The sequence below is a fragment of the Netta rufina genome, assembly GCF_964035555.1.
Source record: "Netta rufina genome assembly, chromosome: 5".
Taxonomy (NCBI): Eukaryota; Metazoa; Chordata; class Aves; order Anseriformes; family Anatidae; genus Netta; species Netta rufina.
Window position 1 is genome coordinate 28,407,174 of NC_140128.1, and position 13,857 is coordinate 28,421,030.

General features: G+C 46.4%; 1 protein-coding gene across 1 annotated transcript in view; it reads left to right on the top strand.

Moving 5' to 3' along the window:
• RAD51B (RAD51 paralog B) overlaps positions 1-10,809 on the top strand; it is a gene marked incomplete at both ends in the record, with an annotated part of 376,619 nt that extends 365,810 nt beyond the window's left edge. The window contains one exon of the mRNA XM_084287274.1: positions 10,658-10,809. Within this exon, the coding sequence (XP_084143400.1) occupies positions 10,658-10,809 (152 nt within the window). The remainder of the gene's footprint in view (positions 1-10,657) is intronic.
• Between the last annotated feature and the right edge of the window lie 3,048 nt (positions 10,810-13,857).

Here is a 13,857-nt window from a genome sequence, read left to right on the forward strand (position 1 = left end):
AACAGCGTACTATTTACAGGAAGTTTGGCAGGGTCAAAAAGTGACTGCAAAACCAATCTCTTGTTAAAACACATACATTATCTGCTCTGATGTACATACTATTAGAGCTCAGCAATCTCTGATTTGATATCAGGACCTTGAAGGTGATTTCAGAGTCAGATTTGTTAAACTTGGCGACGTTATGCATGTTATCATGTGTCATTAGCAGAGCTAACTTAGTCGCTCCAAGTCCCACTTAATCTATCCAGCTCACTACCCACAGCTTCTGACCTACTTAGTCACTTCCTGTCTTTGATTTTCACCTTAAAGCCTCTTTTCTGTGTTGGCCAGTGACTGCCATTTAATCTTAATCAAACTTCCTTGGGCTTCCATTACTGTCAAGCACAACTCCTCACGCTGTAATGCGCACCCTTCTGAGTGCAAGAATGTTGATTTGCAGCCAACAGTCTACCTCTTCTCTTGTGCTCTAAGTTCATCTTTGCTTTGTTTTTCTTCCTGTATGAGTCACTCCTTCCCCTCTTTGAGACATCGTGCCACGCTTTGTTCCCCCTCCCTCCTCAGTGATGGAGAAGCCACCATATCCACCGCTTCTGTAGAGACCTGGTACATGTACATCATCGTGTCCACACAGCTACCACGTGCAGGTTGAGAAAAATTGCTGAAAACTAAGAAATGGAGTTGGCCACAGGCTGCTACAGAACATCAGTTTTTTTAACATGAGAACATTTGATGGCAATAGCAACTGTGTGTAACCCATAGGAGATGTGTGCAGTCTCTCCTCACGCATGTGCTCTCTCCCAGCTCTTTTTTCAATATAAGCACTTTTCCTTTTTCCTCTTCCTACTTCTGTGCTCATCAGCCTGTACTCGTACTCTTGATTTTCTGTTGTTGATGTTAGCATGCAGGGGCTATAAGATCATTCACGGAGGGCAGCAGCCTTGTCCTCCTAATAAGCAGAAAATACCATACATATTGGAAGGAGGAATTAGCTACAGGCCGTTCTCATTAAGCCTCTCCTTCAACTTATCTCAGCTCAAATTGTATTTTTGAACTGCAGTCACTATACGGCATTGTAAGCTGAAAACAAGCACTTGAGCCCTTTCCAGCGAGGCTTTGAGTGGCCCTGATAGGAGGCATGGAGGAGAGATAAGCAGTGCATTGAAGTTGCAGTATCGCTGTCGCTGAGGGCAAGGAGTGAATGGAAACATACCCTCCCTCTGGCACTGCCTTGCTCCGGCCGGGGGGAGAGGATCAGGCCGAGCAGCTCCGGTTCACACGCGGCAGGAGTCAGCGGCCTCTCAGCTGATGACAGATTAGACTCGGGGCCTGCTTAGTGGGAACACTGTGATTAGACCTCAGCAGCATCTGTCTCCAGCACTGAAGGAATTACTGCTGCAGGCTGCGATTTTCTCAGCAAGCTGTAATTATACCAGGAACCTCATTCCTGCCGTTTTTCTTGACAACTTGAGTGCAAAAAAAAATGCGGGTGGGTGAGCAGAAATTGCGAAAGGAGCGGGAGAGAGACACCTGCTTATTTTCGTTCAGCTCATTTCACTCACTTTCCCTGGGTTTCTGAGATGCGTACGAACCACAGCCTGTTCTTCCTCAAAGGTCAGTGCTGAGGTTTAAGTCCCAGCAGCTGTCCTGCCACCCACCCACGCTGACAGGACACGTCCTCTCCGTGCACTTAGGCACCACGGCACCAGGACCAAGTGAGGGTGCTTGCAGGAGACACCCAGCAAGCCCAGCCCTGGCAGTGCCCCTCGGCCCCATCCCAGGGGAGCAGCGGTGAGGGGGCCAGGCCCTGGTCACCCCCGACCGAGAAGGTGCAGCCTGGGCAGAAGTGGGGATGTTGGAGATTGGGCAGGGTGGGTTTGAACCTGGAAAATGAGTTTGAACCACAAAGGCCATGCCTAGACTAGGACCTAAGTCTATGAAAGGTGTTGGGTTGTATGTGGTAGCTCTCTGTTTTAAAAGATGAACAGTTCCCAGTAATACCTGGTGAGTTTTGCCAAAATAATGATGTCAAAAACAAGCAGGACTTCTTTGTAAGATTTCTCTACTAGTAAAACACTTTCTTTTGTGTAGTTGTAACTCCATACAAGCTTGATTGCCATTACTTTTTTCTTTGCTCAGAATATAAGGAAAACAGATATTTTTTCAGATTAAATCTAGGAGAGGAGAGCAGAAATAATGTATGTATTCCTTTCTTAACTTTCCTCAGGGCTTTAATGTGACTGACATACTTTGAAGGCAAGAGTGTCTTACCTGCGTTAAGCAATTTTACATCCAGGCTGTACTCATCTGGAAGAAAGCAGAATTGTTCCCTACCAGCACCCCATCCCTCCATCCAGCAGCGTGTCGGGCAGGACAGCCAGGGGCGAGAGCGTGGCAGCAGCACCGCGGCCCCGGGGCTGGCAGCCCCAGCAGGCAGCATGCTGGCACGCAGATCGCCTGGCTCCAGAGCCAAATGTCTTCAGATACTGGTGGGAAAGACACACATCTGGAGTCGTCTGGAGCTGGCAAGAAAAGCTGTAGAGAAAGAGGAGAGAAAGGGAAGGTTGGAAAGAAAGTGGAAAGAACGCTCCTTACACATTTTGCTTTCTTTTCCATCTGCTTGTGCGATGTTGCTGTGAGCTATTAAACAGCTGCAGGGCTCTGCCCCAGAAGGGACTGTTTCAGCAGTGATGGAGAATGAATCCTGCAGCAGAGTGCTCTGGGAGCCCCCTAGAACGAGTGGGGTGGTAGAAATGTTCCTCTGATTCACTATCACGCTAAATACCCTTGGGACCAGGGCACCTGGGGCAGCAGCCAGAGGCACTGTTGCAGCTCCCGAAGCCTCTGGCAGGCGCTGGGTGCTCCTGACCCATCCCTGGCGCAGTTGGTGAGTCCCCTCTTCTCCTCTGCCTCCCAGGCAGAACATAAGCCTTGCCTTCCAAGCCTCCGGCACTGGTTCTGAAATTGAAGGCGAGAGCATTGCTCAAGCAAAAGGTGTTTGCTGACTGCAAGACTTTGTAGCTTGGGGAGATAAGGGCGGTGGAGGAGGACTGGGAGCAGGAGGAGTGGGCATACTGTGACTGCCAAGGGCTGAGCAAGAGAGCTTTTTTTTTGCATCCATTCAGACGCTCAGCTATTTCCTGCTTGGTTCCTGCAGTCAGCATGCTCCACCTGCTTTTACTTAACCATTTCCTGTTTACCGCTTCCAAAACCTTTCTGGTGCGATCACTACGCTGCCAGTAGACTTCTATCTTCACAGTCCTTTTTGGACAGGCTTCACGACATTTTTTTCTTTCCCTCTTCTCTGTACAGACCGTTCAGACTGAGGCATTGAGGGGGTGGGGGGTGCGTGTATGTGTGTATGCATGTGTGTGTGCATTTCTTGGGGCCAAATTCAGTCATCACACAAGTCTGTAGTTTTGTCAGGAAAGCATTTGCTTGCTTGCTCATTCTTTCTCTCTCCATATGCCTGTTTTTCTTATCCTACTACTTGCTGCTTTTTGCAGACTTATCAAAGCAAAAGGCAGTAGCACCGAAGGCAGGTTTCACTTTCTGTTGCATAGAGGGCTCCAGATATTTAGAAGAAAGACTCTTCCCGTCACTTTCAAGAGTTAACAACTCTTCCACAAACAAGGGATTTATTTCCTGGATAGCTTGCCTAAGCTTCAAATTATTTTCTAGTTTTGAAAGAGACCGATTTCTTCTGGTTTGCTGTTCAGTTTCTCAGATGTGTAAGGCAAGGTATGAGGAGCAGGAAGGATCAGACAAAGAAAAATAAATCCCTTTGCTAGTGTAGATGGCTCCCACAAGTCCCCATCCCACACTCAGTCACGTCTTACAGAAATTGCTAGAAAAACATGCATGCTTCAAGTCTAGTCTCCTTAGCCATAGTATAGATAACACTGCAGCCAAGACTGAAATCAAATTTATTTGTCAGTGCTTTTGCTGTTTGTTTACTTTCTGTGTTTCTCTTCTGGAGCAGTGAAAATAGATTCTTCAGTTTCCTCTCTGGTTCTCATGCTCTTGCACAGCGCTGCAATGTTTGGGTTGCGGTGAGCACTGCAGGGGAATGTTCCCTTCTTAAAATAAATCATGGAAACATTTCTGTTGGAATCAGGGCTTGTAAAAGTTTATTTATTTTTCAATAAGAAGAATGTCGGGCCAGCTTTGACCTGACACTGTATCCCTTGAAAAGGATCAGGCCTGTGATGCATGTTGGTGTATATACACAGCGTATCTCTGCATGTACACACGCAGTATACATGCCAGTGGTACTCGTATAACTGAGCGCTGAAATCATCCTCCAAGAATGCTTGACATGTTGTCCCAGCCTGCATCAGACAGATCTCACAATTCCTTCGCTCACCCTGTTAGTGTGGTGGTGCTTCGGCTGCAGGCTTCCCAGAAGGCAGGGGGCTGGGAGCATAGGCTGGTGGTGTCTCCGAGCTGCTCCACACTGCTGGGATTTACGTGGATGGGATCACGCTCCCTCACAGTTCTGAATATTTTAAGAAGAACACCAGCCCCCTGTTTCAGCAGTAGCATAAATATATACGGTAGCACACCTGTATGTGCTGGGAGGAATGGTCTGGACATCAGTGATGTCAGCCATCTGCTGCAGGCATCGTGCAGCTTAAATCAGAGTTTGCTAAAGTTGCCTTCAAGCTGTCTGAGAGCAGCTTTGGAATTTTCTTTTTAATTAGGAAAGGAAGCAGTTGTTTTCTGCACAGAAGTGTCTTTCAGATTGGCCCCAGTATGTAGAACGGTTACTCTGGTTCCCATCCAGCCCCATTCATTCAATAGCTTGTGTCAGGGCACTTGTCACCAGTGGCATTTGCCCAGAGTGAGTCACACCCGCCCATGCAATGTGTGAGAGCCTTCAAATCTTTTTCATCTTCATTTTATAGGGTACAGCTCTGGCAAATTCATGACCGTATTGTACCACACAGCTCTTCTTACAGCAGCTTCTTTTCTTCTCTCCAGCTTTCCGTCCAAGGGGCAGCTTCTTCCAAAAGAGGCTCTGTGATTCAGTGCCCATCTTTGTTTTCCAGATGTTTCTTTCACCACTCTGCTTTCCGGTTGCATTGCAAATTCGGGTGCATTCAAAATATTTTTGCCTCTCCCCCGCGCTTAAAATGGAGAAAAGCTGAAATATATGAAAATGTAGGAAGAATGAGAGTAGAGCTGCACCGGACTGCACAGGACTCTTTCCAGGAAATGGGTAGAAGGTTCATCAGATGAGTCACTGAAACCCTAGATGACTAAATTCTTGAAGAATAAACTGTCAGGAATATGATACTGGACAGGACATTCAGGGGGAAAGAGAAACTTCTTAAATAGCTCTTGTTTGTTTTCTGTTAGTGATTCATTCCTAAGGAAATTGCTGCATTTCTGGCCCGGGCCGGCAGCAGCAGGCAGGCGGTGCCAGCCTTCACGTGAAGCGTGCCGCGGCGCTCAAGGCCTCACAGAGCCCAGTGTCTGCAAGGGATCCGGAGTGCTCGTGCTCGTCCTGCCCCCGGGCAGGCTCTTCGGCTGCCTTCCCCTGTCCCTCCCCACCCCACAGAAAGGAGGATTCGAGACTTGATGTGTTTGGGTCACCACGAAGATGGGAGTGTTGAAGGCAGGGAGCCTGTGAGAGAAGGCTGTACAGAGCCAAAGTGAATAAAATAAGGCAGGGTCACCAGTGCAGTTATGCCATCTGAATCAATTTGCCTCTTTCTTAGCATACCAGCAGGTATGAGACCAAGAGGAAATTAAGGCATTAAAGCTCCAGTTCTAAGCTCCTTTTAAAAATTTCTCTCCCTCTACCTGCTCCAACCAGTAAACCAAGTTGTATCAATAAAATTGGCCCAAGGCTCTGAATTTGGATTTCAGAAAAGGTCTTGAGATTTTGAGTGCCAGTAACAACAGAAGCAGTCAGGCTCCCTCCGCAGCTACCTCCAGAGGAGCTGAACCAGCGCTCGCAGCAGCGGGAAATGTTTGCAGTAGTATCCGCATGTGGAGAAACCCCAGCATTCCAGCAAGCCACTGCCAGTTCCCATTTTGGTGAGTTTGACCTAGAGCATTTAGCGTTTCGACATCAGTTCTGCGTCTCATAATGCTGTTTACGTAATGAGCTTTCATTTGGTTCCTATTAAAATCGTGGTACTTCTGCAAACCGCTGCCTGTAAATATCAAGCCACCCAGTTTTTCATTAGTTTGTGATATAGGAGGTAAACAGTCTGTCTGTAGGATGCACACCGTAGTCACCTGGTAGAGGTGGCTTTTTCCCCTCTTGGACATGCAAAGTTCAGATCTCAGAAGCAGGAATGTGAAAGAGCTATTCAGGGTTACTGAATCCATCTCCTGCAAAACCACAGTGTAGTTACTCCCCGATGGATGTTCCCAGCTACTGTATTGATCAAAAGAGAATCTACATCTCCTCGTAGGCACGGCAGCAACAATTCTGCTAAGGGTTGCAGAAGTGGTGTGTGTAGCTCTCACAGATTGTCCCAGCGCCGCTGACATCTCCAAGGCAGTGCAGAGCGGTTCCTTGTATTATATATACCAGCACTTTGAAGAATTCAGTTTCAAATGTCTGAAACAATGGGGGTTTCACCGCTTCCTGTGGGAGCCTGTTCTGCAGCCTAACTCGTTTCACCATCTGGAGTGTTTTCCTGAGAGTCTGCCCACTTTTAGCTTTCTTTAGTTGTGCTTCCACTCTTCCGCCTTAAAGGTGACTCGCTAAACATTTTGTTGCACGAAATTCATGTTATATGGTGCTTTTTCCTTTTTTATGGTGATCAGGGAAACCTGAAGGCTTGATGGCTTCTTCTCTTTGCCTTTCGTTCCTCAGAAATTGTAATTAGGAATGAATAATGTGTTGCAGCTTTTCTATCCAGTCATCTCGACGACTTACCAGGAAGGTCAGCATCATTGTACTGTTTTTACAGATGAGAGAACTGAAGTACAGAGTAGGAGACTACTTGCCCAGGATCATTCAATGGGCTGGTGGCAAGGCCTGGGTTTTTAGCCAGGTCTCCACAATAGTGCCCTACTTTTTTTTACTTTTTTTTTTTCCCCTCCAGTCCAGTTCCCTTTGGCATTGTTGGAGTACCTAGCACAAGCTTTCCGAGAACTTTATTCAGAATTGTCATATTGTAACTGAAAGGCCAGCCTGCTGAATATTTAACAGTTACTATCTTTCCAATGTGTTCATTAAGCATCCTAATTAAGTAGAGATACATAAAACCAGCAAAGCATTTTAACAGACCAATTCAGTCCCTAGAGCCTCCGAGCTGAATTTCCTTCAGCTAGCCTGTGCTTTCCTGGTTGCGGATTGTCCAAATTGAACACAGTTTGTATCAAGCATGCTCTTATCAGTGCGCTGCAGAGAGGTTTCCTTCCTCTTCGGTACCACCACACTTACTTCACCTGTTATATTTTCCTTAGCTGTGGTTTTTGGTAAGCCTGTTTCTCAGAATCTGGGTAGCTATTGAACTATAAATCTTCCTATCTGGGGCGATAACACTGCAATCGGCACAGCACAGAGTGCCGTGCACAGACCAATATTTGGGCTGGTGCTGAGCAGGCTCACCTGGGCATCAGCACCGCCTGCTCTCAGCAGCACGGAGCTCCTTGGGGGCTGCTTCCCCTACCTGAGAGGGACGTGCCTTAGGGCTTCTGCCTGCCTGGCCTGTCATTTCAGTACCTTTGCTAGATCTGCCTGGGCACATGAGCGAGACCAGTTTTTTCTCTGCCACCACTTGGGAATGACAGGAGAAGGCGGCCGCCACGGTGTGGCTGGCAGCCTGGTCTCCTGCCCGCCCCATGCTGATCCCACTCTGAGCTGAGGGCACCGATCACGCGGGAGATGCGGCGCTTTGTACGGCTTGGGAACAGTAAATGAGAGCTATGGGTAGGACGGAGTTGTGTCTGAGGGCTAGCGCATCGATGTCCCTGGCTGTCAACCACTTTCGAAGCATGCCAGTAAGTGAGCCAAGCCCTTACCAGCTGCGTTGTTTCCCCCACTTCTCCTCCAGGCCGCCCTTATTCCGGATATCATTGAGCCAGAGTTTGAGGATTTACCGAAAGCTGCGAGGCTGCTGTAGGTCACTGAGCACATTGTCTTTGCTTTCAGATTGAGTTTGAGAAATTACCAGCGGTGTCATGCTTATGCCTCCTGGCCATGTGAATAGAGGAAGCTAAGAAGCAACAATAGATTACATAAAGCAGGGAAATCCCCCTCAAACTTCTCCCAGACTATCTTAAACTGAAGTTGATTTGCATACATACACTACAAATAGCTTTGCAATGGCTTCTGGCCCCATGAAAGGGTTACGTGTGCTTGCCTATAATCATTTAGGCCAGTTCCACCAGTTGAATCACTCAGAGAAAATAAAATAGGCTGAATGAGAGCCCGTATAGAAACCCAAGCAGTTTTATGTAGCATCAGCCTACTTCAGGTAAGGACACAACTGGGTAACACTATGCCGTAGAAGATCAACGGGAACTGTTTGATACCTGGTAATAATGAGTGGTTATTCTAGAAAGCCAGTGCCAAAAAGCTATCTTAATGTTTATAATTTGTGATGACGGATGGATGGTGTCTTTCTTTGGCTGAACTTGCAACTGAGCTTCCAATACAAACCCTGCTTGGTGGAAAATGGACCTTACTGAAATCCAGGAAAAAGCTGTAGAGTCTTATAGATGAAACCTGTGACCCACTGCTTTTACAGGCTCTGAGATTCATTAGGCCTGGCATTCCTGCATGATGCTGTTCAAGAAGCAGTGGTGTTAAACATACTTGCAAAATTCCTGTGATTTTTTAAAAAGTCACAGTTTAACAGAAACAAACAAATGACCAAAAAAGAGATAGCGTAGTGAAAATGCATACTTACTGTGTTATCTCAGGCCCAGAAATCTAGTTGGCTAATCCAACATTTACAAAAATCTTTTACATCTGCTTTAATGTGCTAAGAATGACAATGTTTGTAAGCCTAGTGCATCATGACTGCGGAATGCCTAAATTCTTGAAGACAGATGGTATTTTCTGTTCCCTTGCTGAGGGACTTTATCAACTAAAAATAATGTTATTTTTCCCATTAACTGGTTTCTTATTTTGGGGGCTTTTGGAGCCGAGTTGTGGTTTTTTATTTGTGTATCTGTGTGCGTGCGTGTGTGTGTGTGTGTCTGTTTGTTTGTTGTTGTTTTGTTTTAATAGGATAAGGATATAAAGTTCCCAAAGTAAGAGTAGCTTCTTTGGAAAGAATTTGCTCACCTACTGCCTTTCTTAGCTTTCTGCAGGAACGTGTTTTCAGATAGGTTTACTGCCAGCCCTGTTGCAAGCAAGGCAGAGTGTAGGCAACTACACTGATTCTTTAGGCTCTCCCAGGAAATTCACAGAAAGGATTTTCTCTACATTTTTTTCTACATTTTCTCTACAGCTTACCTTGCCAACCTGTGTAAGCCTCATGATTCTTCTATAATATCCCCTCGGTTAATATTAATAATGTCATGGCCTGTTGCAGGGGAATACCATGCCTTGCACCCTCCTCCTTTCAGCTTTATTGACTTTCTTCAAGGCTTTGATACAGCCCAATAGGGATCGGCCCGGATAGGAGCTGGCTGTTCTGCAGGGTCCTTGGGGCAGAGCTTGTCACAACAGATCAGCTGTAGAAATCGGAAGAGAAGTACATATTTGAGTAGGAGCGTGATACCTTGCAATGCACTTAATAGCAGTGAACAGGAGGACATGACTCGATCTGACTGATGATTCATTTTTACCTTGGGTATTTTGGTCTTAATAACGCTGTGTGTTTCTTCAGTTTGTGTTCTTTCCGTCAGCTTGCAGGTCAATTAGAAAGGCATTAAAGGATGCTTTTATTTTGTCTTTTAATATCTCCTCTCACAAAAAGCAGTCCATTTTGTCCATAAGGTGTCTAATCACAGTAATTTAATATTCTTTATTTACATAGTAACATAATCCCAAAGCACTTTACCTCCTGGCATTGACATGGGACCAAGATTAAAAATGGAACAGCTCGTACTGGTTAGGAGGGAGGCTCTGCTCTCAGCCTAGGCGTTAGGAAAGCACATAGGGCGCAGCCATAATATTTGCTCTGAATCCAAGGCAATTTGCTAATAGTTGGAAGATATACTGGTATGAGCTGTGCTCCGCTTAACTCTAGGAAACGTGTTTGAACTGTAGAGAAAAACCTGTGGTAGAGAACGTCAGTCTTTTTGTACATCCCATTCTCTGTTCATAGGCACTGGCTATCAAAAAAACGGTTTTACTGGGAAACCAGAGTGATGCGAAGCTCCTCAGCAAGTATACACTGGCACTGGGAGAGCTCTGCCAGGGGGTGACAGAGGGGCCTGGACTGTGCTAAGGTTTGGCTCCAGAGCATGAGGAGCATCAGAAACTTTGTCACACAGAATGAGAATGAGTCTGGATATTGGTAACTAGAAGGACAACCAGGCAGGCAGCAGAATGAGGATCATTACACATAAATTAATTCGTTTTCAACTAATCTGTGAAATTAATTTATACTGAAATGTACCTTTATTTGTTTTGTGGATTAAACAGGTTTCCAAGTGGCTGTTCACTGGAGAAATACTAACTTTGTCATCTCAGTCTTATACATTGCTATTGAGGTTCTGTCTTTATTGTGTGTTTCAGATGGAAAGGATCAATCAGATTTAACCTGGGAAGGAACCAATCCTGCCCTGCAGACCATACAAGTGAGAAACGCTGTCTTGAAAAATACTTTAGCTGATGCTGCTTTACCCAGCACTACTGGTGCAACTCCTGGTGATCTATCCAATCCATAGAAAGGGCAAATGCAAATTCCACTGAGAAATGAATAAACAACACTTTTTCAAAAATTCAGGCATTCTTCTTTTGCCTCTTTAAAGACTAACTTCAAAAGCAGATGCTGTTCTCTGTGTGTGTGGTGCCATATTAAACTCTGGAATTATGAAAATTCTGAATTTTGTTCAGGTTAAAATGCTAGTGAAGAAACATAAGCCACACACACGTTCCGAATTCACCCCTACACCTCACCAGTCTGCAGGAACTGACAAACGCACAGCACTTGCTTTCCACAGCCCATAACATAGGGAAAGGTTCTCTTCTGCTTTTTAAGAGAAATGGTAAACCCACTCGTTGGTTTTATTAAGAAGCGATAGTTCTGTGGGCTCTTATTCCTGTAATTCTCTTGTAAATCATCAGGGATGATGTAACAGAGTTGGCTGTAGCAGGGTACTGGCAGTTCAGAAGCGAAGGAGAGCAGGTAGGAATCCAAATGGTGGGAAGGCTGGCGTGTGTTACAGCTGCTTAGCTTTTTCTACCTTCAAAGCACTGTTGGAGCGTTTGCAACATGACTGCAAAGCCCAGCACTATGTACTCACCTTCCAGACTGAGCGTATGACTTGCTCAAGGCTGCTGAAGGCACTGGCTGGGCTGTGATCAGGACCAAGTTGTTGCCAGCCCTCCAGCCTCACAACCCTAAGGACAGCCATGTGTGTGCTGAGTTAGTGCCGAGGGCTGCTGCGGTCCCCCTCGGCCCAAGTGGCTGGTTCTGTGCTCTGCACTCACGGGGAAGCCTCTCTGAGCAGCCTCCTGGAGAGCAGAGCATTATGAGCACAGCACCTGTTAAAATTACTGCGTGCCCTTACAGCGGCAGTGCGGGAGGCTGGGGAGCTGCTGGGGTGTGGAAGCCGATGTCCCTTTGCTCCCAACCACCTGAAAGGATGGCGTGGAGCAGACTGTTCAGCTATCCTGTTACACGCCTGCTCGCACAGCTTTGTGCTCTCCTTGAACAGGGAAGTTTCCAAGTTTCCATCACAACAAGTAAGCTACTCCACTTCAATAAACTACTTTTAAAAGCTAATAGGTTTCACCCTGGGGAAGAGCAATTCTCCAGTTTTAGTGTTACCAATTTTGTGCTTTGAAGAAACCTTTGTAAAATTTCATTTTAATTTTGTTTTAATTAAAGTTTAGATTTGCTTCTTGACAGCGTTGCACTGCTGTCCGGTCAGTCAAACCCTGCTGAACTTGCTTGTAGCCATTTTATCTGGGTATCTTGTAAATATTTGGTAGAGCACTCAGACACAGAAGTGTTTTTTGCTCTTACAGTCACATGCCTGGTTCCAGGACCTTTCAGAAGTACAAAAGGCTGAAGGCAGGGAAAATTCCACTGAGACACATTCAGGTCTCCAGGGAGCAACTGCACTCTGTTTAGACTAAAATTTCTCATTGCTGGTTCTCCTTTTTTTTAAACATGGAGAGATAGAGAGGGGAAGCTGGAGGGTAAGTTTTTTTATTATTATTATTATAAACACTGAAATGCAAGCACTGTTTCTCTCATTTCTCTCATATTACAGGAACATTTGCAGTCAGAGAGGGAGATAAGCTTTTTAATGCTCTCTGCACAACCTGGGAAATTTCCATCCAAGTTCTAAAATGTTTTACAAACATTAATGAATTAAAGCTTAATCCCCTTCTTCTCAGTCCTGTGAAGTAAGTCCTAAATACAGTTTAAAGACAGGGATAATAAGTCTAAAAAAATTGTAAGTACCTTGCCTGAAATCACACAGGCAGTGTGGCAAGAGGACTCAGGTCTTTGAGTCCCAGCCTTCTATCTTTTCTGTCAACACAGACAACACAATTCCCTCCCACTTCAAGGCTCGCTATGCTTCCCCTTCTGGGATCTAGTGAAAACATACTGGCGTCACACCTTGACATAAGCTGTTTTTTTCCCCCCTTGGAATACAGAGAACTCTCACTGCTGCTGTCCCGTGGGATCAAGATGCTGAAAAGATCAGAGAGGGATGTGAGCAGGGAAAAAAAAGAGCAAGTCACTGCTGCATCTGCCCTGGACATGTCCTGCCTTTGCTGCTGCCTCTGCATGCACCAGCAGGAGCAAACTCTGCTTTCTTATGTGCTCCCGTATCATATTCAGGACTCTGTCAGAAATGCCATAACCAGAGCGAGCTCTTGGCTGACAAGAAACTGGGCAGAAGAGCCAATAAGGCATTCCCCTGTATTAAATATCTGAGTTCATTAGCCTCCTGTTTGTGACTCACAGTCTTTATTATCACAATCCCATAGCTACTGCTGCAGCCATCCTCCGCATCCTCGTCAGAAGAGGGGGATAATCCAGCAGCCAGTTCATCTCCAGTGCTGTGAGTCAGGTTTTTACCAGGAGGATTAGGGCCATTGAGAAGAGCTGTTCCCAACAGGGATGAGCCAAAAGCAATGCGTACATGAGTCATGAAGTGAAAGAGAAAGAAGCAAATCTATACATTTTTGAATGATTTTTTTTATCTTCCCTTGTCTGCACTGATCAATAACCAGGTATGCAAAAGGTGGACGTGCATTGGTGGTGGCCAGCTTATGCAGGACCGAGAGCTCCTCACGCCGTACAAACCAACCTGAACTCAGAGAGCTCCCAGCACTAGATCGGTGCTTACCCTCAGCCCTGTAGCTGAGAAATACGGGGAGCCAAATCAGATGGGAGCCCAGCCGCCCCTGCTGCCTTCCCTGCAGCCCGGTGCTGCAGCCCTGCACTGGGGCCTTTGACCTGTTCATGCCATCGCCATCTGTGCTGCGTGCCCCAGCCCCGGCGCTGGCCCTCGGGTGCGCTGCTGTGGCACGCGTCCCTGCCAAGGATCCAGGGTCCCTGCAGATGCTGTGCACAGTGCTCGCTTCATTCCCTGCTGAAAGGCGGCCAGGCCTGGGGTGGGACATGGCAAGCACTTCGCTGTGCCTGGCAACGCCGCCCAGCTGCCGAAAACAAGCGGGGAAGGAGGGCTGTGTACAAACGCAGGGGAATTTTCACATAGGCAGGATGTAATTAGCAGAGCTGGAATTTGGCC